The 27,706-nt window shown below is 38.8% G+C and overlaps 1 protein-coding gene across 4 annotated transcripts; it reads right to left on the bottom strand.

Moving 5' to 3' along the window:
* Positions 1-823: 823 nt before the first annotated feature.
* On the bottom strand, positions 824-27,706 carry TIAL1 (TIA1 cytotoxic granule associated RNA binding protein like 1). Of its 4 annotated transcripts, none has more exons than XM_048057421.2 (12): positions 27,422-27,706; positions 21,015-21,111; positions 17,116-17,265; positions 16,760-16,814; positions 16,360-16,447; positions 14,405-14,480; positions 12,068-12,176; positions 11,676-11,771; positions 11,505-11,589; positions 11,096-11,219; positions 10,468-10,607; positions 824-9,554 (listed from the first exon to the last, which is right to left on the bottom strand). In XM_048057421.2, exons 1-12 carry the CDS (start codon positions 27,448-27,450, stop codon positions 9,437-9,439), a joined length of 1,167 nt encoding a protein of 388 aa, XP_047913378.1. In that variant the 5' UTR covers positions 27,451-27,706; the 3' UTR covers positions 824-9,436. The 4 variants fall into 4 exon arrangements, with proteins under 4 accessions (XP_047913378.1, XP_047913386.1, XP_047913394.1 ...); XM_048057429.2 differs by having other exon boundaries at positions 17,116-17,214; positions 27,422-27,703; XM_048057437.2 differs by lacking the exons at positions 16,360-16,447; positions 16,760-16,814; positions 17,116-17,265; positions 21,015-21,111; positions 27,422-27,706 and adding an exon at positions 15,248-15,266.

The raw sequence follows: 27,706 nt of genomic DNA, 5'->3' as shown, positions 1-27,706 counted from the left end.
TGAAAAGAAATGGAAGCAGTTATGCTTAGCTGTTTCCATTGCAAAAGTCTATTCTGGAACATAATGAACTATGAATAACATCACAGAAAATGTGCAAAACATGCAGCTCATTTCAATGCCAAATTCCAGTTGACAGACTCAAAACTAATCAACTGTGATTAGCACAGACTATGAGAAACCCAACTCACGACTTAAAAGCCCAGATTTCATTTACACCAACATAACTTGATTGAATTCAGCAGAGGTACCTCTTAAGAAGTAGGCCCCAGACTTGACATCTGAAACACTTAAATTAAGGAGGGTTCTTCAAGGTAGAAAACTCCTGCCTGTGCTACACAAAAACTGGGATGTGAGCTTAGGCTCATAAGGCTTGTTTTCCAGTTATGCCACACTCATTTCCAAAGCACACCCTAACCTTGGTTCATGGCTGGCAATGAGGTCTGGCTAGCTGCAAAGACAGAGGACAAGGTTCTTAGGTTTCCTCAAAAGTCTGTGATGCAAATAAGCTTGCTTTCAGCTTTATTGATTTCTAGGAAAATTCATTTTCCCTCAAACCCAAGGACTAACCACTTAATCCTCTCTTCCAAAACAGATTCAGAAAACAAAAACATTACTATGATTTTATGACTTTCAAAGGGAAAGTAATTTATTGTATATGGCTGACCTCAGCATCTTGCCCAAATGTTTTTACATGAATTTAAACAGAAAGCGATCTGTCATCATAAATTCTGCAGACTGGCAAATCTTGCCTTATATGATGGTGACTTCCCATGTAACAGTAGCAATAAGAGTAAAAAGAGTAAATGCCACACTGAAGACTGTATTCTGGCCACAGCACACCAGGCATTTTAATCCATGAGAATACATGCATAAAATCACAGACTGTTCAGAGATACGATAGGTCCAATACATAAATTCAGGTTTCAGACTTCACAAATACTTATCTTAGCGTTCATGATGGGTTGGCAAACACTGCTTTCAAGTTTTTTCTTCCAAATAAGCCCACGTTGAAATGCACACAGAGTATCATGCACCCAGAGGGTGTTTTTTGTTTTGTTTTTTAATCTAAATATTTTAGCTTCTTGTTTTCATAGTTTAAACACAAAGAAATCACTGACAGGCTCAATGCTAGAATTCACAAGAGTGTGGCTAAGCCTACTTCCTTCAGAAAAAGCACCATGATTTCTTTTTGGTAAGACCTGGTATTCTTTCAAAGACAAGAGTCACTTTTTAGTGAGACTGATCTTAAATGAGTAAACCATTTATAGTTTGACTAAGTTTTGTAGGCCTTTATTAAATGCATTTCCTATCAGGAGTTCTACAAATTTCAGAGGAAAGGAGCAGATGATAAAGCGTGTTTTTAATCTTTTAGTTCGATACATACAGTGAAAATATAAACGTACCCTTCCTGTCAGGCATGAACAGCTTGGAAGAGAATTCTGATAGGAAACTGTAATGCTTCAGGCTTGCCTAAATGAATCAGGAGTAACTAGGGAAATTTGTCCAACATCCCTCATTTTCAACTTGGAAAAAGCTCTGACTCACTGCTTTATTTATTATACTTTCTTGTATAAGAAGCTTCACAGGATCAACTTTTATTCCTAAGCTTGTGTAACACTCCTCAGTGCTCCAGCTCCAACAGCATTATGCACAAATACAATCTGCAAAACCCAAATTCCAGTAGCGCTTATACCTTATATTGCAGCTATAACCGGACCTCTTCATAAATAGCACTACTAAAAACACGAGCATTTCAAAGCTTGCAATTTAAGTAGGTGGATTTTTTAAGAACGGTTTTATGTTCTTTGCATCGTACAGCAAAGAAGCAAGTTTCATTAGTTTAATATTTAATGTGTGAGTATTTCACCAAAAACTTACTGATAATTTTACGTAAATTTCTTTTTTTTTTTTTCTATTAAAATAAAGGAGAAAGAATTAAGGGGATGAAAACTTATTTCTCTTTTATGCTGTTTTTTAACTGGAAAAACCTACAAATTCTGTCATTTTTCTTTTTTCAATCCTCCAGGATACCTGCACAATTTCTATACAGCGTGCAGAAAATAAAGTAACTCTACACATTAAAATATGAGATGAAGAAATCATCTTTCATCAGGTTTTTCATGACAAGTCACTTTTACAGTAAGAAAAATTTTGACATGGTTAAACTACAAATTCAACTACAAATGAATGGAAAAATCAGCATCAAAACCTTAAATGCATTCTACGCCACTCCAGATTATATGTAATTAGGACTGTAATTAGTGGGAGGTGGGGTAAGGACAAAGAAATCTCAGATTTTGTGCAAGTCCAGTCTGTTCAGTCCAGTTCAAACCTGAAGATTTAAAAAAAATAAAAATTAACACATGCTTTCAAAATTCACCTGTAAGTATTAGAACATAAATAGTAATAAGAAATCAAAGACTTTTGCAATACGAGGGAAGGACAGTCATCATCTTTTATAGGTCAGCATTAAGAACGTTAAAAGTGATGCCTGATGTCAGTGTGTGTCTGCTGAGAACCAGGTGCAAATGCAACAGGTCAACATACAAGGTAAATACAACTCTGACTAGAAACATACATAATTAAAATGAAAAATACAGCAAAATAGACTGGGCATGAAAGTGAGAAATATATAGTTTTAGCAGTAACCGAATCACAACCCACAATCTAAGCATCCATTTGTATTTTCTACAATGATAAGTTACGAAAGAATGCGTTCCTACAGCCCCTGCAGACCAAGATTTAGTCACACTTGAATACTTTTAATGAGATAACGTCTTTCCTTCCTTTTACTTAGAAGTCATACATAAAAAGAAACGACTACAGCAATACCTTCCATGTAAGATTTTAGAGTACAGGCATTTTGATGAAACGTCATTTTTCTACTTCTACGCAGCTTCTGCCCAACACTTGTTGCTGTGACCTCGTAAAATGGACTTCGAGCATAGTATTGCAACCTTGCCAGATTTCCATGGGTGTATCTTGGTGGGCCAAGATGTATCTTCTCAAAAGGCCATACAACAAAAGGATGCTGAAAGGAATACTCTAAGCAGTCCACGTGAGTACAGCATACCGGCCTTAAATCTTCTTAAGAATGCAGTAATCAGTAATACATAAGTCGTCCCTCTGGCCTTAGATATTGACTGTTTTTCAAAATATATTAGCCACGTATATGAACAGCTCTTACACCTCTGGAACAAGGTCATTATACACATACTGCAAGTTTACAGCAACTTGCTGGCTTCTGAGAACGTCCCTTTATAGGAGTTTGAGAGATTTCATGGCATTTCTTATTCTTCTTCCATGGAATACATAAAGCCCTATAGCAGGAGGCAAGGATAATCTAGGAACAGCAAGCTAGAAATGTTCATATTTTTTTAAACAGTGCATCTGAAGTTAGCCATGATTTTAAATAGTTATTAATGCAACAGACATTTCTCCATCAAACCATGCCACATACCTGTAAACGACAGAAAAAAGCCCTAATTCATATGAAGATAGCAGGACTTCAGAAAACAATGGTGGATGCTCAGCCTTCTCTGAATATCTGCAAATATACAGGACAAGTTTATTCTCTTCAGAAAGCAAGCCTTGCACTTAAGAGTCAGCAGCGACACACAAAGGTTTCCAGCATTTGACAGTACAACAGTGATCCCTTACGGTAGCTGTAGCATGTAACAGTGGTTCCAAGGGGCCGGTTCCTTCCTCATGATCTAAAATATACTGGTGTAGCCTCCTTGTGGTTTCAGGTGCGAGTAAAACTCAAATAGAAACGGTTCTACAGAGGCATCTTGCAAAACTAAATGGCTTTTTTAATAACAAAGTAGGTTACTCCCCCCCACCCCCATGTTGAGACCCAAAATGGAAGCAATAAATTGTGTTAATTGGTCTTTCTGCTCATGCTTGATGACAGCATAAGAGGAAGGAACTCATTTGTGGAATGGAAAAGATTACTTCACTGAAAGGGTCAAAGAAACCACAAGCATTATCACAAAACAGTACCTCAACAACAATTATCTGTTTATTAAGGTCAAAGACCTTGCTACTCAAACAGAGGATGGCAGCTACTCCTTGTAACCTGGGATATTTAAACTGCAAGTTGGTTGGCGCTAACAAGTCAACTTCCAGCTAGGAAACATAAGCATTCTTCAGCGTTTCATGTGGTAAGGCTCGTGATTCTTACTCAATTCCTACCCATCCCTGCCCCAGAAACTAGATTTTTAAAGAATGGGAAGACACGCAAGATGCAGCTGTGTCTGTTTCAAACTACTTCAACTGTACAAACAAAAGGGTCAATGCAGGCAAATGATGGAACGCCAAGCTAAGAGACCAAAATAAAACAAATGTCTATGGAAACAGAAGCTTACCCCAGTTTGCTCCTTAAAGTTTTCTTTGCTTAGTCAACTTAGGTGTTCTAGTTTGGCTGTTTAATGTGCACCTATTTTCTCAGGAAACAAAGAAAATGGCGAAGTTATGTTTTCTACATTTTTAATTGTAAAGCAAAATTATTTTAAGCAAAGTTATAAAGCGAATTTGTGTCTGAATGCTCACAACCCTTCAGATACTGCTGCAGTACCTGCTTAAGCCTGCCATGATTCTGAATGTGTCCAACAATAGGAGTTGGCGTTGTTGGTGCTGCTCATGTACACTTGTCTAGCATGTGCACCACTTCATTTCACCACTCCTCACTTTCAGTAATTCTCCTTCCCCTTCCCTGCAAGTGGCTGGAAAAGACAGCTGCTGAGTACCTGGGACGAGTGAGGATCTGAGTTTGTGCAAAGGGAGGTGACAGGCACTGTGAGCAGAAGCACCCCAATTCAGGTGAGCAACTCTGAGCTGAAGTTTTCCTTTCTGTCCGATGTCTCCTGGAGAGTTTCTCTGGGAGAAACGAAGAGATTAAAATGAGGTGCCAGAGGGTAAAGAGCCTTTGGTCCTCCAAAAGCCCACTGATCCCTTGTTTTCAAAGGGCTGAAATAATTCAAATGCTATCGTCCATCAGTACAGAAAAGGCAGACTGCACTGAATTCCTTCGCACAACTCCATCCTGTGTTCTTCCTCCAAACTAAACAAGACTGCAGCTTAGGTGTCTTAATGAATGACAGCTTGAATACTAAGAAACAAGGTAAAGCGATGTCTCTTCTCACAGCTTATCAGCAGTACTTTTAATAACCAAAAAGGTTCAGACAAGCTTTAATCAAAGCATGAGCGGCTGTGTATTTAAGCACAAATAACTTGTATTCAAATAATCATTACTAATGTCGACTCAAAACTTTCTGAAACATTACCCTTTAAATGTCAGTGAGCACAGAGCATGTCATCCACATCCATGATCTAGATCAGTATGTATCCCCAGGAAGATGACAGAATCAGTGTTTACTCATCATCATGAAGCCCTATTTCTTTTTAAAGTAAAACATTCAGAAAACATTTTGAACATTGTCTTTGACGTGAAGTGATGGTAGGAAGGGGAAAAGAGATTTCATCCAGGTGACAAATACTGAAGAACACAAGCACCTTTTTAATTCTTTTACTTTTTTTCAAAAAGCAATCAACTGGATTCATGAGTTGGTTGAAATCACACATCACAAAACCCCCTCCAGCAGCTATTGCTTTTCAGATGCCTTTTTATGAACAGAAACATTCTATAGTGAAACCCCTAGGTCTGCCAATGTTGAACAGGCACCACTCCATATGATCAGAATAGATGTTTGGTTTCATAAGAACATTTTCCTTTTGCTATCAAAACAGCTATCCAGAATAACACTGTGTCTACCTATATGTATGCATATGAATCTTCATACAGACATATATATATGTGTGTATGAAAATTCAAGCTGAAACAAGACCTTTAGTTCTTTTCAAACACCATCCATTTTGAAGCACGTTGAACAACAAATTGCCTATATCTTGCAATATATGAACAGTGCAACAAAATCTTTTATTGCTGACCAGGAACAGTTCCATGTAACAAAGACCTGTGCCCTTGTTCAAAAACAGTCAGATAAGAAGCATCAGACACTAATTATGTCCATACAGTTTAAGTCTGCTTCCTTGTGTACAAGCACAAGAAAAACAAATCACTCGTTTTCTTCAAAACTCAGCCTTATTCACTGTGAGGTTTTTTTGGTGAGTGAAATGAGAAATGGTTCTGACACAGTGAACAGCTGTCTTATGAAGTTAACTTACTAAGGAAGCAGGTTCTGCAGGAAGAATATAATTTGAAGTATACACAAGGAGGCAGGACTGATGAAAAGCTACACGTAACCTTAGATGTACAGCCTTCCTACTGCAACTCTGCAAAATACAAATTGGCTCTCCATGAAAAATTGTAAATAAAATATCTTTTACATGGTTTCAAGTGCATAGTTTACAAGTTCAGCCTTATATACCTGTTGTCAGTTTTACAGCGAAGAGGAACAATGTTTTGACAGATGACAAGAGGATAAGCCCTTTATCATGTTTCACTTTTATTGAACATTTTCTGCAAGTGCAGATTACAACCTTGCTTCAGGTTGCACGCATCAACGTAAACCATGATAAATCAATGCTTTTTGAAATTCAAATCCTAGCGGTAAGGGGTTAGGTAGTGGTTGATTTCTGTAGTTAGAGAAATTACAACAGTGTAACAGTCATTCATAAAAGCAGTATGGTGCAAGAGGCTCTTTGGTGCCAAAAAGTTGTCAGTAATGCATTTATGAACGCTACTGAGTTGAAAGCAATCCAAATTACAACTCTTCCTCGCAGTGCTACAGAAACATTAAAGGACACTGGAGACTCCCGTATCTTGAGTAGTCTGCGAAGAAATATCACCATTAAAAGAACAGCCGTATAAAAACCAAGGAGAAAAGACTCAAATGAGAAAGTATATCCTATCTGTCATCCTGAAACACAGGTCGGGTAACGCCCAGCTCTGCAGCAGGCATGTTATTTAATCAGATTTAAAGCGATGTCCATACTGAGACCTGAAAGATCACTGCCTTAAACTTACGCCCACTAATATGGGCATTACGTGGCAATGTACTTGCAACACCTGAATCTTCAGTAGCGCCTAAAGATCATACTGCTTACACACCAGCATGTATCCAGAACAGTCAGAACTCAAACACCTAGAATTACGTAGAAACCCCGGATTTCAAGTGAAGTCTAAGAAACCCTAAGAAATTTGCAAATTCACAGATCTACTAACTCATGATTATTTTTTTTTTTTTGAAACCAGATGAGTTTAACAAAAATGCAGACTTACTTGTGACTTTTTTCCAAACTACAATGTATAGGCCGATCCTCGCGTAGATATACACATATATACAAAATTTATAGAAAAAACAAGAGTCCTGTGGATGAGATTCCTAACTTCAGCAAAAGAACACAACACACATGATAAAGGAGAAACAGAGATAAATGGCCAGTTCTGTCATCACAAGCACTTATGGTTCCACGCTAACTTCAGTCATTATTGCATGCATTAGAAGCCTGGAGTTGCAAGTATCTCTGAGTACAGTTGGTTCAACTGACTAAATCGCTCTTCCAAAATATCTCACTTTCAACCTGATCTAAAATTCAAGGTACTATTAAACACGTCAAGTAGGAGAGGAAGAAAAAACTCATGTCATTTGCTACAGCATTAAGTGTTGTTAATTGCACAACCTGGCTGGGTTTAACAAAACTGCAAGTTTCTATTTCAAAATCAATTCCAACTTGCAACACCTGCACGGAAAGAAACAGAAAAGATAAAATATGCAGCTTCTCAAACACTCCTTTAGAACTACAGCATCTAAAAATCAAACATTCAATTTTTTTCAAAATGCAAGTTTGCTTCACTGGACTACCACTGCAAATCCTACATTTAACTGTGCTGCCTCTGTGTATTTCTGAATACAGCTGAAACATTTGCACCCCCTAGCTGTCATAGGTAAGAGACAGTACTTATATCTAACTTACATTCATTTTCAACTTCAAATTTATTGAGGCAGTTTATATCAATGTATCCATAAAATTATTCAGAAATAACCCAAGTATACCATTTAAACATCTTCATGATTTATCCATTTACACACTCAGTACACAAACAACCCAGCCTCTGTACAGGTTCATCACATGCAAACCACCCATAAAGACAAAAACTTTAATTAAAAATAAGTCACAACTCAGTGTACTGTTTCAACTGCATCTCCATTTACCAAATGGCACATTGAATATTCTCTAAAATAAGATGTTTTTAACAATCTTGTTAAAAAATTCTTGGGCAAAATATTTCTAGACTTAAAAAACATCAAGATTTTTCAAAACACTCAAGATACTATACAACTTATAATAACCTTGAAATAGGTTTACAAGGTTGTTAACCAAGGTATTTACATACCAAATAATGTAAAGCAAAAAAAATCGTATTTCTAATGACAAAAAGGTGATGCATTAAAGATTTATGAAATTAAAATTAAGGCTCTTTGTTATAGTTCTTTATGTAACTTTACATAATAGCCAACTTTGGAAATGTCAGTCTTGCACATTCTTGTCAATCTACTGCATTTAAAGCAGTAGAGTATATTAAGTATTACTTTGAATAATTACATTGCTACTTCTATGTTTGAGCATGCTTTTGAAACACTGTAATTATGAAATATTTACAATGTGTAGCCTTTAAACTTTATGTAAAAGTACAAGTATGACTGTCTGATTTGAATACAAACAACATACCTGCAAAAAACTTCTTTAATTCTCAAAATTAAATGCAAATTCCTACAATCTTAATAAGCAAACCAGCTCTGAAAAGTTCTAATATGTGCCTGAATGTGGACAGAAGTTATGTGAAATAACTCAGACAGTACTGTTTTTCATTTCAGACCGAACTATTCTTTGTATCATACTCTGTTTTCTTTAAGCATGTAGAAAAATTAAATATTTTTTTAAAAAAATTATTCCAAGACCTACGTATGCTTTCAGAGCGATGTCCATAGGTTTCTTGAAAAACCAATACTGTCTAGCAGGTTGTAACGATTGGTCCACAGTTTATTTCAGGATGTGTGTTCAACTAAAAGCAACTTGCTGTTTTTCAACGTCATTTCTCTTAAAAAGCACAGTGATATAAAACACTGAAGACAGAACAAAAAAAATGGAATGGTAACCTAAGGATCAAATTCATTAGCCATTTCTCCTACTATATCAAAATTTGTAGTCAGAATTGTCTTTATTGACTTTATTTTTAATTTTTTGTACACAAAGAAAAACATGTTCATATCCATCATGAACAAAAACTTAAAAAGGCAGAACTAGAAGACATTTGTGTCCTTCACCAAAGCAAAGCTGTGCTAAAGGTTCCAAACATTTCCATTTTTAAAATAAATATTTTCTTTTTTTCATTGTCTACATTCCAGTCTTCAGAGCATCACTGGAAACTGCAGCCTATCATGAAATACACACTTTTAAACAGAGTCCCAGCTCACTGCGTTTGGTAGCTTGCCATACCATATCCAGCTTGGTTAGGTATTACAGGAGCACCTTGTCCCTGTGCAGGCTGAGCACCAAATCCACCCATCCAGGCAGCAGATGGAGATTGGCTTAAAAAGGAACAGGAAAAGAAAAAATAAAAGAAAAAAATCATGCAAGCTAGTCAAGTTATTTACAAGTCAACAGACTAAAAAAAGAACATAAAACACACTTCCTATGCTACCATTTATACCAAAATAGAACATTTTATTCTTCTATGAGTAATTCAGAAGCCTTTTATACCAGGCTACAATGCTGCAACATGTGGTTTCTGAAAACGCCTTAAGCTTTAAGGGGGGGGGGAGTATTGGATACTAGTTACACAGAACCACCACCTCCAAAAGGCACGAACACAGGCATGTGTCTGTAATTCCACACCAGTGATGCAGAAATGCAAAAAATCCCCAACACCTAATTGGCATAAGTACCACTGATAAGTTTATCAGGGCTTCATCTCTTGCCAATTAAACATTATGAGAAATTAAACAAAAGAAGTTATTTTAGAAGTGTATTAAAACAAAAAAAAAATCTGGTGAACTCTGGTGAAGGTTTCAGGTATTAAGAGTCCAGTCAAATTCTGAAACCGCAAAAGTTAAAATGTCGTTATGTAGTTTCTTTTCTCCTCAGTCACAAACCCTTTGGTAAACACTAGGGCTCCACAGTTTAGACTTCTCCAGTATTCACCACCACAAGTCAGAATCTCAAATTTTTAGGTAACAGACAAGACCACCACCTGAAACTCTAACACAGAGGCAGTTTTTGTTAACTTTGAGTCTCAAGACACCCATGTGCACAAAATGTCTTATCATGAACAAGCCAGAGTGACTCACCCCACTATTTGGTCCATGGTAATCATTAAACATAAGCTTTAGCACGTAACAAGGCTTGACACCTTGTGCAATCCTTGAATCAAATGAGCCTGAAGCTCAGACACAACATTACTGCAACGCTCTACAAAAAAAAAAGTTAAGTACAATTACTCACTCTACTCCAAACCCCTGCTGATTCCACGCCTGGCCGTACATTCCGTATGACGGTACTTGCCACCCGTTAGCCATGTATTGCCCGTACTGTTGGGGATTTCCGTATACTTGGCTCCATTGCCCCCACTGACTGTAATCCACCTAAGGAGAGAAAAATTCTTAGCACTTCAGGTTCTAGAGGTGGATTATATTCCTTTTCAGCTGCTAGAGGCAACACTTTTGACTGTCAGTCACGCTGGCTATTTAGTCATAGTAAAATCAGAAAAGTGAGACAGCACTGCGACCTAATTAGATCCTCGTACTGAGAGTGTGCACACACATGTGTTTTTAAATACCAAGGGATGTTTGGTTGGATGGTCAGCTAGTCCGCGGTAAGAGGGCTAGCATGAACCAGAATTACCTCCAAGTTTCTCCCTATCTTGAATCATATCCAGCAGACAGTACCAGATATTCCACCAAAATCACTAGCCCAATTTGATGAACAACTGGAACATAACTGAGACAGAACACGGAATTTCATAAGAATGCTACTACAACATCAAGCTATTATAGTTGGGATGCATTACAGATAATTGATTGCTTTTGTGATACAAATATAAGAACACACAAAAAGGTTAAAATGCCATTACCTGTTGGAAGTTTTTAGTCATATCAGGGGATTCTTTACCCCAATAACATTTAACAACATGTCCTTCAATTGTGGTTCCATTAACTGAAACAATAGCATGTGCTGCACTTTCATGGGTTGAAAATCTAAAGAAGGTAAAAACAAACTAGTGTTATGCTTCATAGTCCCTTCAGTGGGTTGTTAAAAAAGTGACTCCATACATACAGGAAAATCCAGAGAAGAAGATCTGCTTTAACAGATTTTCATCTTTACAAGTAAAAAGATTGGTGGCTGCTTAAAAGTTCCAAATTTTTCTATGAACATAAGGCAACGGCTTTTAAGGCATCAGCTGAAGTTCATTCAAGTAAAATTAGAGAAAGATGAAACAGTACTACCTTAAAATCACAGATTTTCTTGTCCTTTGTCCATACCTGACAAAAGAGTAACCTTTTTCAGGAAACACTCTGATTTCCATAATCTGTCCAAACGGTGAAAAAGTCTGTCTCATAAGTTGATCTACAAGACAGAACGTTTCTGAATTAGTAGCCATCTTGGTGTCCAGAAAGTTTCAGCAATTAAAGAAGCAGTAAAACAAATCATACCTGTGAGCCCAGAAGCGATTCCTCCACAGTAAACAGTACAATTTTTTGGACTCGACTGATTTACTACATCTTCAAATCTCAATTGTTTTGTATTATCTAGAAAGAGAGAAGGCTGCTTTTAAGCATCAGGCTAGCAGTAACCAGAGTCCCAGATACTTACCTTGTACAGATGTACGAATTATGCATTTAATAAACATCCAATATTTTATGATAGAGCAGCAGTGCCACCACTATGTTGACTTAACATAGCAGAAAAATCTATTCTTTAAGATCTGGAAGCCAAACTAGATATTCAATTAAGTGACATGATTGTGGCAACGCTGTTTCACTCCTCCATTTAACAGTGCCATGCAGGAGAGCAAATGCAACATAACTTTACAGAAAGGTCTTACTTTCTTGTGTACTTTTGGGGGCTGGTGGTTTCCGTGTTGCCCAGTTAGTTCTGATCTGACGGCCTCCCAGCCACTGGCCTCCCATGTGTACAATAGCGTTTTCTGCATCCTAAAGAGATGAAAATAAAGACTACTAATACATACAAATAAGAAGTACGTATAAGCCTGTGTATAAGATTTAGTTGTCAGTTAATTCCACCAACTGCTAAAAAGTACATGAAATTCTGAAAAAACTACCTAGTAAGCAGACAAAATCAAGTAACATCAAGACAAGTGTTACATAGGAAGGCCCTGACAAGCAACTTAGTAAAGCCTTCCCCCTCTTCCATGTTCTTTACACAGAACCAAAGCCAACTACAGTCACATACACACAGATACTTGTGTAAAGGTAGTGTATCAGTCTTTGATGGCTGCCCCAAAAAAGTGCAAGGGTCATACAGATGCCAGAAGCAACTATTTAAATGAAAGGACTACAGTTTTAATTATGGAAAATCAAATGATTTTGCCAATTGACTATATCACCAAGAACATAACACACAAAAGCATATCTGATAGTAACAGATGAAAAGTGAAGAAAGACTTTTTAATCATCAAAATCCCTCACTGAGAAATTTCTTGGCTGTAACCCAACTAAAGTTTATACAACAAGGTACATGCTGCAGAAGACACGATATAAAATAAAAATGCCTGAGTGTGGCCTTCTAGAACCTTAACAGGCACTCAATGTAATAGGCCAAGTTTGGGTAGATTTAGGGAGAAAAGTTGTAAGTTCAGGGAAGGCTGAATGATATGTTAATAAAACACACTAATGCTGGGATAGAAATCCACTGAGCTTGCAGTTTCCTGTTATTTGCCCCTCCACCCCCACCCCTTCCTCTCTTCTGCCCTTTGAAGGTATGCAATTTACAAAGCAGTCTACGCTCAGACATACCTTCTGTAAGTGTTAAAGTCATTGTATGTATGCAACACACAAACACCCAGAAAAAACAAAGAGTCCACGGCCCACATGGCTTAACACCTTATCTTGAATATAAGCTAAAAGACAATCTCTAAGCTCACATTGTAAAAAAGGAAACGTTTGCTAACTCTGCAAGAAGCAATCGTTTTTATTTCCCCCCCAACTCTTTTGAAAGAAGAGAGGCAGAGCAAATAGTACATATGCTTGAAATGCTTTTCCAAGGGCACAAAGCTTAAGAAAGGAAGTAAAGCACAAGGGACCAAGGGAACACAGAGACAATTTAAAGGTGAATGGCTTGCAGCTCACTGCCTCACACTGACTGCTTTCAGGACAGACTTATCTCAAATACAAATGACTCAGGACCTTGATCTTCCTCTTTTACTAATACACAGTGGTCATTTTGAAGACAATACATAAATACAATGATGAATTTATGAGAACACCAATAAAAAAAACTTGCACCCTTGCTCCCAAGACACAGTAACTTCCAACTTGACTAGGAAATCAAACCAGCTCAAATTCATCTCACTGCTAGTCTTGATGATCATAGCTACAACAAAAATGGAACCGAGACCATGCCGTAACTGTTCCAGTCCAATGCAGCAGTTTAATTTTCTCATAACTGTGGTGTACATTAAGACCTTAATGGGTAAGGAAAACCACCTCATGCTGTCCTAAACGTATCTCTGAATAAACACAACTCAGTTTTCCAAATCATTTCCATACAATTATTTAATTAACTTCAGAATTACCAAGAATGATTTGCTGAGGCTCTTGTATTGCTATAAGTAGTAGGACATTTTACTGAGCTGCAGAGCTCAAGGAAGCAAGTTCAGCTATACTTTAGTGTACGCCACGCACGCGGCAGCATTAGGTCCCCAGCAAGACTGAGCTTTGGTGTGAACCTAAGCCTGCCGAACACCAAGCCCTGCTGCGTAACTGCGTGCACAGCTTGGGACTGAGGGCTCCAGAGCTTCACTTTGCGGGGCTTCTACCCTACCACACCAAACGACAGTGGACGAGGTGCGGTGCCTCAGCTAGCAGACCCAAAGTGCAGCATCCCAAAGCGCTAGACCCAGGACTAGACACTCCACTCGTTCTACAAGAGATGGCTCAACAGACTAAGCCAAACTCTAACACACCCAAACAAGCTTTCTACATTCTGGAATCTTTCTTCAGAACGTTCTTGCCCCATTGCAGTCATCTAAATTCTTTCATAATTCTTTCATCCCTTACCACAAATAATGGAAGTTTGATTAAACTGTCTCCTAAACCCAAATTTCCCCTGAGAAAGTCTGTTACGTAGTGAATATATAAACAGGAAAAACTAAAAGAGGAAAAATCTGCAATTATTTTAAATTTACATTGTGATTACTCACCAGTTTGTTATAAAAAGATACAAAACCATAGCCTTTTGACTTTCCAGTTGCCATATCTTTAACTACCCGTGCATCCCTGTGAAAAGAAGCACAGCTATATGAGGGCAATATTAACAACCAGCGAAATAAAAACTAAAAGGAACCACACACACTGTATTGTGAGCATAATTTTTCTTATAAATTCAGTTAGCCCTAAAACTAGTCATTCCTGAACTCTCCCTATTGCTTCTTTACCTGTTAGAAAAAAGCAGTAGGACAAAAAAAATAACATGTAATAGACATGCAACCTATCCACATAACCTATACTGGCTAAGACTAGAATGTTCAAATTGGAAGTATAAGAGAAACAGAATTTCCTTTTCTAATATTCTATTGGCTAGGGTCCACTAAGGTTTACTGTTCTATAAATTACTGTAACAATTCTATCTAATTTACCATGCATTTTCTAAATAGTTAAATGTCTTCTGCCTAGTGATACAAAATATATGAAATATTAAAAAAATCGAAAAAGAGGAAAAAATAGGAATTAAAAGGCATACATGGCCTGTTAACAGATTTCTTTATTTTTCTTGGTCAATTCTCTACCATCATTTTGGAGTTTGGGCAGCTGTAAATTTTGAAAAATTGACATTTTCAGAAATTTAAGAAAGGAGAATAAAACTAACAACAATGCTAAGCACACCAGTACGAAAACAACAAATTTACACAGAAATTTTAGTGAGTAAGTTAAAATGATTGGAAATATAGAACTGCACTGAATATAGAATGTTAAAATGTAAATACTAAAATATGTATATATAAATAATGTATAATAAGAATAAATAGAAATGAGAAAAAATCTACAACTGAGTTCCAGTGTGCACAGTTCCTTGCAGTTAGCCTTCAAGATCCTGTCCATTCTTATGAGCAATTCTGCAAAATAACCAGAATGCTATTACTTTTAATTGTGACTTGGACTTTAGAAAAACTGCAGGTCTCAGGTATAAATATAGATTGAGAAACAGAAACCTGAATTATTCTCTTTATATCGATTTTTAAACAGTACTACTTACCACATTAAGAGACAAAAAGCAAAGTAAACAAAATAGCAGAGGTAAGATTTACGATTCATTTAAAAATATGCGTACAGAACAAGAGAAAAATAAAAATTTTGTTCTTAGAAATATATTCCTGTAAAATCGTACAAAAAAGTTCATGTGCAACTTTAAAGGATTTCTATAAAATAAGCTGGTAACAGATTAACAAACTTTTTTGTAGCAGTGCTCTTAAATATATACTTTAGAACTCACAAGCATTCTTTTAATGTTAAATATGTTCAATTGAAACTCCAGATGATTTGTTATCACCTGAATTTTCTGAGAGAAGTGTAAAGAAACTCTCTCAACTGGCAGAAGTGTGCACATATTATAAATCCAACATTTCTTAATTTAAATATTATAATCTTAATTCATCATATCTAAAAAAGTAATTGAAATTTCAATATTAGCTTTTTTCAGATTTTCATAAGTTCTACAACAATCTGCTTCATAAAATTATTTAATTGCCTAGCGTTCGATACTGCCTATAAAACGCAGTATGAATGCATATAAAATATGCCAAAGGTGCAACATATACCACTTATAAAGTCACTATTCTGTACACATTGTGAACAATAAAAAAAAAATCACACTTAGAAACAGTAATTAAATTCTAATAAAAAGTTGAAAGATATTAGTATATAAAGTTAAAAGCATATCCCTTTCAGCAAAACTGGAGCACAATTACATTATTGTATATACATCAAGTGATATGAATACCAAGATAAAAAGACAATCCCTCTTTACTGCCCACCCAACACAAAGAAATTAACATCAGAAAAAATATCTAAAAGATAAGAAGTAACATTTCAAATCAGAACCACATTTTTACTGTCAGATTTTCTAACTAATATTGGCAATGTTTATTATGATACTTACGATATTTTACCAAAAGGAGCAAATGCTGACTTGATGTCTTCTGTTGTTATTTCTGGACTTAAATCCCCAACGAACACATGGAAGTGATCTGAAAATAAATAATTTACTAATCAAATATTTCACTGCTATCTACAGTTTTAACTCCTGAGAAAGTGATGCTCTGCGTACAGCACTGGGAACCAGGAACGCCCACGATTCCACTCGATGAGCAGCAGCAACTAAACGTGTCCACTCCAGTTTCCCCAGTTGTAAAGCAGAAAACAGAAGAATTAGTTTGCAAAGTTCTATTAAACACAAGATGGGAAGGAGAAAAGTTATGTTTAAATGCGTTTATGGCAATTACTACCACATGTTATTAAGTATTTGTGTAGAAGTAATACTGTGCCATTACTTTACTTACTGGATGTATCTTTTTTCTGGCTACTTGGTGTTGTTGCCCAGTTTACTTTGACCTCCTGAAAACAAGTATAAGATTTAGTATAAATTCATAAAACTCTTACATTTTATAAGTTAATTTAAGGGTTGGTTACAACTGTCAATGTTTAAAAATCATCGCTCAATATAAAAGACTGTAGCACTTTAAAAAAAGTAAAGAATACTTCCTAAATAAGATTTTTTTTTATTTTTAAATCAATAGTATTTTATTCTAATAATATTTAATCATTGTCAACATCTCTAACAAAAAATTCCCATAGGTTTATTTATTTACAAGAACTTATTTCCCTTAAAATTAAGATTACAATGTAAACAACTTACCTTTCCCAAAATCTTTCTCCCATTCATAGCAGCTAATGCAGCAGCTGCATCTCTGTGTTCATAAAATTCCACAAAGCAATAAGGGTCATTGCTTGTATGCTGCAAAACAGAAAATCCAACAGAAGAGTTGACCCTTCTGCTATCGGGTTGCTGAGAAGAAAATCCAGGAAAATATATTACTTATAGCTAGAAACGTTAAGAATGATTTGCATTAGATTCATGAAATAGCCTTTGAAATTACACTTAAATGTAAGAATTCTTAAGATGGGCTTCTTAGTGGTCTAACAATTTCTGAAGCATTGTTTACTTTATATGGGGTCTCAGTACTGAACTAAAAATAATTCAACTACCAGAAAGGTGATCTGCAGACTGGATGGAGAGGAGGGAAAAGGGGAAGAGTAGAGAGAAGAACAAATATAGTCTTCTGCCTCCAATACATACTCATAGCTTGAAAGGTTTGTTCCCCACATACACTTTCACCAATTTTCTCTCTCCTCATGCTTAAGAAGTCTTTCCTCTTATTTGCCTGAAAATCATTAGTAGACCGCAACCCAGAGGTTGCATATTCTTGGCCTCAAGTGAAAAACGTTACACCTAACAAGTGGGAAACATCCCTTAAAAAGGGGTCAAAATAATTAATGATCAAGGGGGGAAGATACTACTTAACTGATTGCTATTCTCTTGCATCTTGGATATAACCTGCTTTTGTAGGCTGACTTATATCTTCTTTAAAAAAAACTAACAAATAAAGCTCCCTAAACCAGGATATGAAAAGCAAAGAACACGAAAGCCTTCAGAACAGTTGATCAAGTAGACACAACTACGAGACACTGGACTTTAATTCCCAACCCCCACCCCCCCCAAATGTCAGAAGTACAAGAGCTAGGGCCTTATATCAAAATATCTGCAATAACTATGCTACGTGTACACAGACCAGAAGACAATAAACGAGTATAAAACTAAACTTATGTCTTGCATGGACAAGGAAGGGTCTAACAACTGTTTTGGCATCATTATTCCTCCACATCAACTTTCACCAGTGTCAGATCACAGCACTAACTGAAGAGTAGACCAGTAGACCTTCATCAGTTTTTACTATTTAACTACTGAAGATTCATACAAGCATATATGGATAAAGAAAACCAAATTCTGTCCTGTAAAACTGGACTGTACTTCCTCAAACACAGCTCTGTCTAGATCTGAACAAGGGAAGCTATGAAGATCTAATAGCCAAACTGCTCACGAGGCCTTTATACACCTAAAATAATAAAGCAGTCCGAAGTCATCCTTCTAAACACTTGCAGTACTGGGTGTTCTAACATGCAAAGTAACAGGCGGTGACAGACTATGTATCTGAGACTATAAACAGGAGTTTAAGTCAGGAGAGCCCTGAAGTACTCTGAAAGTACCTCGATCCCAGCTGCCCCAAAACAGTGAGCCTTAATTCACCCCTCTTCTCATACTACATTCCTGCTGCGCTGAACACAAGATTTAGGAAACTACAAGTTAGTGCACTTCATGCTTCAACTGAAGTGCATCCAACGTTACTTTCAGATTGGGAGGAGGTGTTCTTTGCTCTAAGAACTGGTCTGAACATAAGAGCCTCTGTTTTAGAGGCCCAGATCTTTAGGTGTTCAAGATACCTGCAAATGCTTGTCACACCACCCGCTGACTATATGTGCTCCCAGAATAAACACTTGAAAACTCTAGCCACTTAGTATGTCCATGCCACATCTTCTGCAAATGAGGGAAGGGAAAAAGTGAGTGAAAAAAAAACAGTTGATGCAAACAGCTGAAGAGGAAAAAAAAACACAAAAGGAAAACACTCAGGTATAAACTCGACTGACTGAAGTAGTAACAATGGACAGGTAAGAACTGCTTAAATGTAACAGCATCTGTGAAAAGTTTAAAATGCAGGGATTAGAAGGATGGACAATGTCAACAGGCACTTCGACAGTTACAAGCACAACAGCTGCAGGCCAATTCCAGTCTAGAATCCAACCACTTGAAGTTACCTGGGTAGTCAGTTTCAAGGTGTAAGCATATTCCTTTGTGTGACTGTAAACAACTTGTTTTGTTTTTTTTTTTAAATACCTGAACAACTAACACACTATACAAAAATGTTTAAAACCTTCAAAGTACACAGGTAAAGGCATACCTAACATTTGTAGTTCACACTGTTTATGGTTATCACTTTGACAGGTTTACAACTATACCTGAAAAAGATACTGTCCTCCCTTTTATTTTCTCCATGTATTCACTCTTTGAACCGGAGAGTAATTATAGGGCATTGCTCCATATCAAAACCCGTTTCCAGTAGTATAAATACACAGTTTACAGTACCTCTGAAATGCAAACACACCCTAAAGGATGCAACAAAACACCCCTCCTAGGTACTCCGGAGGTGAAAAACGCTGCCCTTTCTATCTTCAAATATGAATTCCCCTCTTATTAAGATCTTTCTTCTACCCTCCCTTCTTTGTGAAGTCTATCAGGTGGCTTTGGGGCAGTGAGGGCAGACAGCGCACTGAGTAAATGGGTGCTGAACTTCTCAACATTGCACTCATGGTACCCTGCTTGGTGACAGGTGCTAAGGTCAGCCGAGTACATTCACCTCCTAACACCTGAACCCAGCTGCAAGTGGCTTTTTGTTTACACATTTATTTCATAAAGCTGTCTCACTGATTTCTGTGGTTATGCAAAATAAAATAAGCATTGGAATTTCTCATCCACTTCGTAGCAAATCAGAGTGACGCCAACATCTCTCACCCAGCCAGTGGCAGTACCCTATTTCTGAAGGGTATGTGACAATCACCATTTCTCTAGAGCAAAACTACCAAGAGTGTTCTGTAACACACGCTATTTTCTTCTCTTCTTTCTCCAACAACCATGGCAGAACTCTTACCTTCCTAGAAAGCTTTAATAAAAGTGCCACGTGAGAAATTACTAGTTAAGACAAAGATGAGAGTGATTAAACAAGCATCAAGTTAATTTGTGGCTAAAAACAAAAAAGCAGCATGCCACATTGAAAGGAAAAGCAGATAACTGAAGAGTTACTATCGTGGTGTTCCTAAGAGGATGAGTCTTGCAACCAGGCATACTTAATATTTTTATTAATGTTCCTGATAAAAAAAAAGGTGACTGTACTCAGAAATCTGTAATAACAAGTTAGTAGGAACCACAAGAGCACGCAAAAAAAAAACAGAACCAAAAATTAAAACTAGCAAAAGTTCTGATTAGTCCCTGCCTGCTAGAAGCTTGTAGGTTATAAATGAAGAAAGAGGGAAGAACATTAGGCAGCAAGAAGTTGCCTAGGATATGTCAGGAAGATCACAGAAATGGCTACCAACCCTAAATGTATCAGTGTTTACAAACGTGAGAGAAGAAAGTATTAATACTTACCAACACTTTATATAAAAACCGTATCTGGGATACTAAGGAAATTTTGTTCTAAGAAAAATTTCATTTAAGAACAGACTAGTGCAGACAAGACCTACTCCAATTTAAAGAAGAAGTGGCTCAGGAATAGAAGAACTTATTTAGAAGAATTTTTGACTGTTCATGTTCAGATAAAGTCTAAAATGGAAAAAATAGCCATGAATAACACTGGAAACAAGAAAGTTTTTTGATTATCAGAACAAGACAGTTCTGAAAAGAGAGCGCAACAATCCTTTACATTAAAGCAGAATCTCATCAGTTGACAGAGCAGATATGGCAGGGCCACCAGCAAAAGTACAGGACTGTGCTCAACAACAGATCTCTTCTGCAAAAAGGTATCAGAAAATATAAACAAGATCGACCCCAGAAAAACAGATTACCAGTAATGTCAAAAGAAGCCCCCACAATTTTACCCTAAATTACATTATTGTTGCTACCCCTCTGGATGTGAAAGGCCTTACCTCTGTTATCATTTTACAGCTTTTGCATGGTCCAATCTGGCTGAATAACTGAAGTATAAGGACTTCAGTCACATCTCTGGAGAGGTTTCCTACATAGCTACACAAGGAAACAAACAAAAGAATTAAACCAGAAATTTTCACCTTTTAAAGTGTTAATTTTTTTAATCCTTAAATGACTATGAAAAAATCTCCCTTTAGAATCCCAGGCATCTTAAATTGAAAGACATTATTTACAAATGATTTTATGACAGAGCTTTAACGCGACATCCATGTGTTTTTTAAATTAAAAAGTTGGCAGCACAACTGAGAATGTGAAGCATGAAACAGAGTGAGTACTGGACATCGATATCTAGCACCAATCCTTTCTTCAAAGAAGTGTCACAAGCAGGAAGAAAGCTGCTCAGGAATGTCGGATAGAACAAGCGACCAACTGGGCAAAGATGTTTTAAGCTTCACTTCCCACTGAGCATCTAATCAAGCCCACTTTAATTTGGGTATGAACCCACAGCTAACGCCTCCTATTTCAACAGTAGCTGTTGGACACAGACCGTGCTGTGCCTTGCAAGCAACCACCTCAATTCTTCTGTTTTCCTGAAGTGGGAAACCTGGCCGCTCAGCAACAGGCAAGGCAATCTGTGCAGCACCGCAACACAGGACCACTCCCCATGCCATCTAGCTCAACAGATGCCACCTCTGCAAAAAATCCCCCCAATTTTAGCAATGTTATTTTAATATCACCCACACTTCCTAATTTTTTTTTTTAATTTATAAAGCCTTAGAAATTCCAAAACTTGGAATTGTTTTTGTGAAGTTTAGATAGAGTCCTACAATTACACAAACAGTAAAAAACCAAACCAACCAAACACACACAACAGTTGAGTTCTAGAACCATTCCTAGATACTCTGCTATGTTTTAACACTCACAAAAAGTGAAACCAGGTCACAGAGATGGCTCAGAAAAAGTCAAACATACAAAACAGAACTCCTTTAAAAAAAGCATGCCCAATTTGGAATCAAACTCAGTTGGTAAGGGAAAGGCACGTCATGTCAGCACAACTCCACATCGGCAGCCCAGGAGCATTCGTACTTTACAAAAATAAGCCCGTCAAGGTATAAGGTACACAAATACAACCAGTAACAAGAACGCAACTTCTGTATTTATCTGTTGAAAGAAGATACACATTTTATTCATTACACTCTGATCCACTATAGAATCCCCTAACAAAAAGTCAGTGGGAGCTGCTAACGGACTTCGGTGAGCTCCAACGCGAGCCAGCAGCTCTCAGTCCATGCGTAAGCCCAGCGCGTCTCCATGCGGCGCTGTGCGCGCTTCTCGCGCTTAATGGGCGTCCCTCCGAGTAAAAGTCTTAAAAGCTGCTTCTGTGCTCCACAACTGGACTTCCGCTTAGCTCGAGCAAAATGACAACTGACACCGCTTGTTTTCATTTGAACACCACACAACGAAATTCACAGGGTTTTATGCTGATGCTCTCAAAAGCTCAGCTCCGAACTCGGAGTCAGGAGAGAAGTGCTGCACCAGATCCAGAGCGAGCTTCCTACAGGATGCCACCTGGACACACAAACGTCCCTTAAATGCATTCGTGTATTTTTACTTTCCTACTAAACATGCATGAATTAGGAGACATCACTAATGGAAGCTGCATTTGTAGACTGCATTGTTAGGAAGCATTTTGGTAAAGTTAAGACCTGCCAAAGTGAGGAAGACCCCGTGTAAGACAACCTGCCTGCCTCATGGACTTTTCAACTCCCTGTTCTGAAAATGTAGAAGATCTGGCTAAGTGTTTAACTGCTACCTGAAATCTTAACTAAGCTCGTTAATCATTCACCAAGTTAAAATTGCCAATCACTAACAGTTTTAAGTGGAAACACTACCATTTGCAGATATTATTAAAATCCGATGGAAAGATCTGGTTTCAAGAGCTGCTCCGGGAAGTGTCAGTACCGACAGGAACCTGTCACCTGCGGCTGCTGCCCCGTACGTTGTGGAGCAGGGCTAGCTACCTGCGTGCCTGAGCAGCACCCCTACAGCTGGAGCACTGACAGGGAAGGAAACACAGGGCAGTCCTTTTAACTTCACCCCTACTGCCAAGTCAGGCACAGCAAAGAACACAGTAACGATACAGGAAGCCAAAGTCTCAGCACCTTCTACATATCAGTACGTTTTTCAGAGTTCTTACATTTCCGAAGTACAATCTGCACAATTCCTTTTGGAATTCCTGACCAAAAATGCCAGGAAAACCGTTCCTTCTAAACCCATTTAATCAATCTAAGCTGTGCTAACTGTTGGAAGAGATACCAGGTGGCTTTCCAATGCCACCGTGTCTTCTGCAAGATGCCACATCGTAACCTTCAGCTATGAAACAGGCTGCATAAAAAAACAAATGAGCAGAGTAATTTTGGACCAGCTGATTGCTAAATTCAAAGGGGATGTAAAGTCCTAATGGTCCCTTAATTCTCTGTATGTATATGATAAATACTGCCTTGATGTTCACCATTACCATAATCAGAAAGCATCAATACCTTTCACAATTTGCTAATGCTCAGAAACTTGAATACACTGAGAATACTTCACAATAAAAGGCTCGTTTGACAATGACAGCATCCACAGAGACCTAAATCTCTTCAGGTGCGTGTAAAACACATGAACACACACCACTACAAATTTGAAACAATACACTAAAGGTGAGGACTTGATGGTTGCTTTCATGTCTTTAACTCAGTAGATTGCAGTAACATTACCTCCTGCAGTACAGTTAAAGATTACTGAAAAAAACACACAAGTAAACAGCTCCAGGTACCTTGTTTGAACAGTGTATCTCTAAGGAAAGAAATATATTCAACACGTTAGGAACGGAAACCTTACCTTTCTGGAAACATAAAACATCTCAGCTGATGCTAATCCCCTGGCACATACCGCCAGACTACTGGGGCACCCAAATTTCCCCCTTTTAACCTCCACTTATGCATGATATAACACAGTACTTTCTATTCTACTTTGTGAAAACAAAGTAAGCAGAAATACACCTAAAGAAAACACATGGCCTTCAAAAGGCTCTTCCAGGTATTTCAATACTTTTGGTTTGTTACATCCTACAGGATATATTATTCAGACTTAAAATAAATAAATAAATAAAAATCAAACCCAACAGAGAAGAAGCACTTACTATACTTTTATAGGCTGTTGTCTTGGTTAATGTGACAGGGCAGCAAAAGTTGTGGCTTTTTGCATACAGGCAATCGTGTTTGTTCCCTTCTGCAAGTTTGAAGCACTTAAATACCAATTAATAAGCACATACCAAAAAAAACACAACACACACACACACACAAATATACCCTGATACAAGTTTCAATATACTATACTTGAATGCTGCTGACAAGACAAAGAATAAGAAACTGCATTTCAAGTTTGGAGATCTTGTAAAATTGTACAAAAAAATAAGAGATGCAAATAGCAGCAATTAGTTTAGAATTCAACTCTTAGGGTAAGGAAGAAAGGGACATTTACAGCCATCACTTTTAGGTCCACAAAAGCTCCCCTACATACTACTTTGATGAAAGACAGTAAAAAAGCCTTCACACTCATGCAGACAACATGCAAGAAATGGCAGGCGCTACTGAAGAAAGTATTATAAGGACTAATGCCGCTGCTGGGGTGAAAAATCCCTACGAATTCTAGCAGCATCTCTCCGAGTAGTGCTAGCGAGCTACAGGAAATAAAATAATAAGAAAAATCTAGTCTGTAGACTACTAACAGACAATACTCTTCTACAAGAGGATTGAACTGAAAGAAAGTGCACGAGAAAAGCGAATCCAGCTTTGGGCTCAGAGCTGAAGGGTCTGACTTGTGCATCCTGTCTAAAGTGCACAGTACTTGCTGCACAACACGGCAAGGCAACACCTGCAACAACTTACAGGTATTTAGTGACTGCTCCTGACACTTTTTCGGACAGCATTAATAAGAACATGCAAATTGGGAACTTTTCTTCCCGTTGTCCCCGGCAGCTGAAAACACCAGCACCAGAAGAAGTTTCTGATAGCCTAGTTTCCACTCTGAAGTAGAAACAGGACTTTGACACAGCTCACGATGGAAACAGACCCAGCAGTGCCCATGGAAAACAGAGCTTTCAAGAGTTCTATACAAAGAACTCAGAAGCCCGTAGCTCATTTCACGACCCGCATAAAAAAAAAAAAGTAAAAAATTACACATTGTTGATTTTCTGTACCATGTTTGACTTGAAGGGTGCTGACCAAGATCTCATGCCACCAGCAAAAATCATGACACAGAAGTCCACCTTTCCCGAGTTATCTGCAAATTGTTCAAAGCAGTAAGGAGAAGTTTTTGGCAGAAAACACTGGATGTTGTTCTCCACGTCTCCATAAAGGCCTATTAGTTATGAAACATGAGAAAAAATGGAACTGGTGTCTATTTTCTATATTAAGCCTCAGAAGATATTTTGAATTCTTAGAGGTTCGTCACTGACCTACCACAACTGAGAACAACAAAGCAATCCCTACAGGTTTTTCTTTAGTATTTCATTTATTCCTTCAGCAAATACATCCATAAAGCTTCACTTATCAGCCAAGTGCTTATGCACATGGTCAAGCAGCTACACAAACAATTTATTCTTTACTTAGGCTTTCTCCTGTAAAAACAAACAAACTAAATGAAAGAGTTCAACTCACAATATTATTAGTTGCTCTTGAGGACAGTACATCTTTTATTTCTACGGAAGATCATAACAGATATAAGGGAGAACTATTACCCAGCACAATAATCTTTAAATATGAACTTGCGATTACAAATTTAAATATATTTCAGATACGAGTAGGGAGAAGAGGGAGGCGTAAGAAACAACGCTACAGCAAAATGTTTGTGTTTTATGAAAACAGCCCTAAAAGAATTTTAGGAAAGTAACCCTGCATGACTGTGGTTACTACAAAACTACTGGGAACTGAATGTATATGCTCGTTATTAGTTTGACAAATTATATGGGGAGTCACATGTGTGCAATAAAACATCCTGGGCAGCTGTAGCGATGGCATTTCAGACATCTTAGCACAAATGTAATTTTTTTCCATGTCAAGTGACCACAGGCTAAGTCAGGCCATTGGTGGATGCTTTGGGGAAGATGAACCCACTTCAAGCGCAGCGCCAAAACTTGTGAGCGGTAAGGGAACGTTTTAAAGTTTAGTCTAGATATAGCTCTTTAAACAAAAGAAAAAAGGAGGAGGAACCCATCAGTACCAGAAAAGAGCCCCGAGTAAAACATGGAGCACCTTTGCCCTTTTCCCCCCGCTCATTCTCAAGCGGCGCTCTGGGAACCACTTCCACTCTTTGGGCCAAGCAAAGTCAGACCACTAGAGCAGTCAGCATAAAAAGCGAGAGTATTTAAGATGCGTTTATTCAAACTAACTATCACCACAAGCAAAGGCTAAGCAAGTACTCCTACTACATCATGAGCAAGTTAACAGAACTTTTGGAGACATAGGAAGGAGAAAAAAAAACAACACAAATTGCCTCGGAAAGCCTCAAATGCCAAGTCATCATTTTGGTACTGGAAACCAAATTAAGCAATTCAGAGCTATTTTGCTCCGTTTTCAGTAGTTTCTTCAAAGCGGCCTTCAATCCAGAACATCTTTGAGAGCCTTTCTGAAAACCACTGTCCCTAAAACTAAACAGACAAAGATTGCGTTGGCACTGTCCCGAGCTGTGTTTCACATACGGGCGGCCTGAGCGCCGTACTGTCGGGGGGTTGAGTGCTGGAGTGCCCTTCTCACCCGGACAGCCCGGCCGCCGTGCTGCTCGCACAGCACACAGCCCTGGCAGCTGGAAACGCAGGAGATGACTGAAACCACCTCGCCCGGCAGCCTGTGCGCTCACGCCTGCTCAGGCAGACGGGCCCCCCGCTACAAGTTCGCAGCGCGCAACAAAGCCACAGCAGCAGAGCGGCACGCAACTCGCCGGCAACAACAAAAAGCTCAAATGTGTGTGTTTAAACAGCGAGCAGATGGCAGCCCCCAAGTTACTGCACGCTGTTCCGAGACACCACCACGCAGCCAGCCCCTCGCACGGCCCTACAGAACCAGCGGCCGCCCTCACGGGGGGCAGGTCCGGCCCCAGGGGGACCCCGACACGGGGCTCAGGGACCCCCCCCCCGCCCCGCAAACACCCGGCCAAACCCCGGGGCACCGCCGCGGCCCCTCGGCTTCCCCCCAGTTCTCCACCTCCCCCTCACAGCCCGCTCCCCTCAGCGCCGTCCCCTCACGCCCCGTCCCCTCAGCGCCCGTCCCCTCACAGCCCGCTCCCCTCACGCCCCGTCCCCTCACAGCCCGCTCCCTCGCCGCCGTCCCCTCAGCCCCGTCCCCTCAGCCCCGTCCCCACTCACAGGGTCCGGGGCTGCCCGTCGTCTTCCATAATGGTGCGTGAGCGCCGCTCGCAGCCGCAGCCGGGGGCAGCGCCGGACGGGGACGGGGGGGGCGGCTCCGCGGCGCAGGGAGCCGAAGGGAAGGTGAGGCTGAGGGCCCCGGCTGCCCTCGCTCCGTCTCTCGCCCCCTCGCCAGGTCCCGACGGCGCGGCCCGCTCGGCGGAGGGAAGAGGCACCACAAAATGGCCGCCGCCGCCAGCCGCTCAGGAAGCCGCGCTCCGCGCAGCCGCGCCCCGCCGGCCCCGC

This window comes from Anser cygnoides, chromosome 7, assembly GCF_040182565.1.
Source record: "Anser cygnoides isolate HZ-2024a breed goose chromosome 7, Taihu_goose_T2T_genome, whole genome shotgun sequence".
Taxonomy (NCBI): domain Eukaryota; kingdom Metazoa; phylum Chordata; class Aves; order Anseriformes; family Anatidae; genus Anser; species Anser cygnoides.
The sequence above is the reverse complement of the archived record's forward strand: the minus strand, read 5'-3'. Positions and strand labels throughout refer to the sequence as shown.

What these genes read in the sequence shown, in the direction of transcription:
- TIAL1 (XM_048057421.2), bottom strand. Translation starts at nt 27,450, where the DNA reads ATGGAAGACGACGGGCAGCCCCGGACCCT. An exon ending in AAAGGTTACTCTTTTGTCAG is followed by an intron (nt 11,220 to 11,504) that starts GTATGGACAAAG and finishes TACCTTCTTTAG; the next exon opens with ATTTTCAACCCATGAAAGTG. An exon ending in TGACTAAAAACTTCCAACAG is followed by an intron (nt 10,608 to 11,095) that starts GTAATGGCATTT and finishes TTCTCTCCTTAG; the next exon opens with GTGGATTACAGTCAGTGGGG.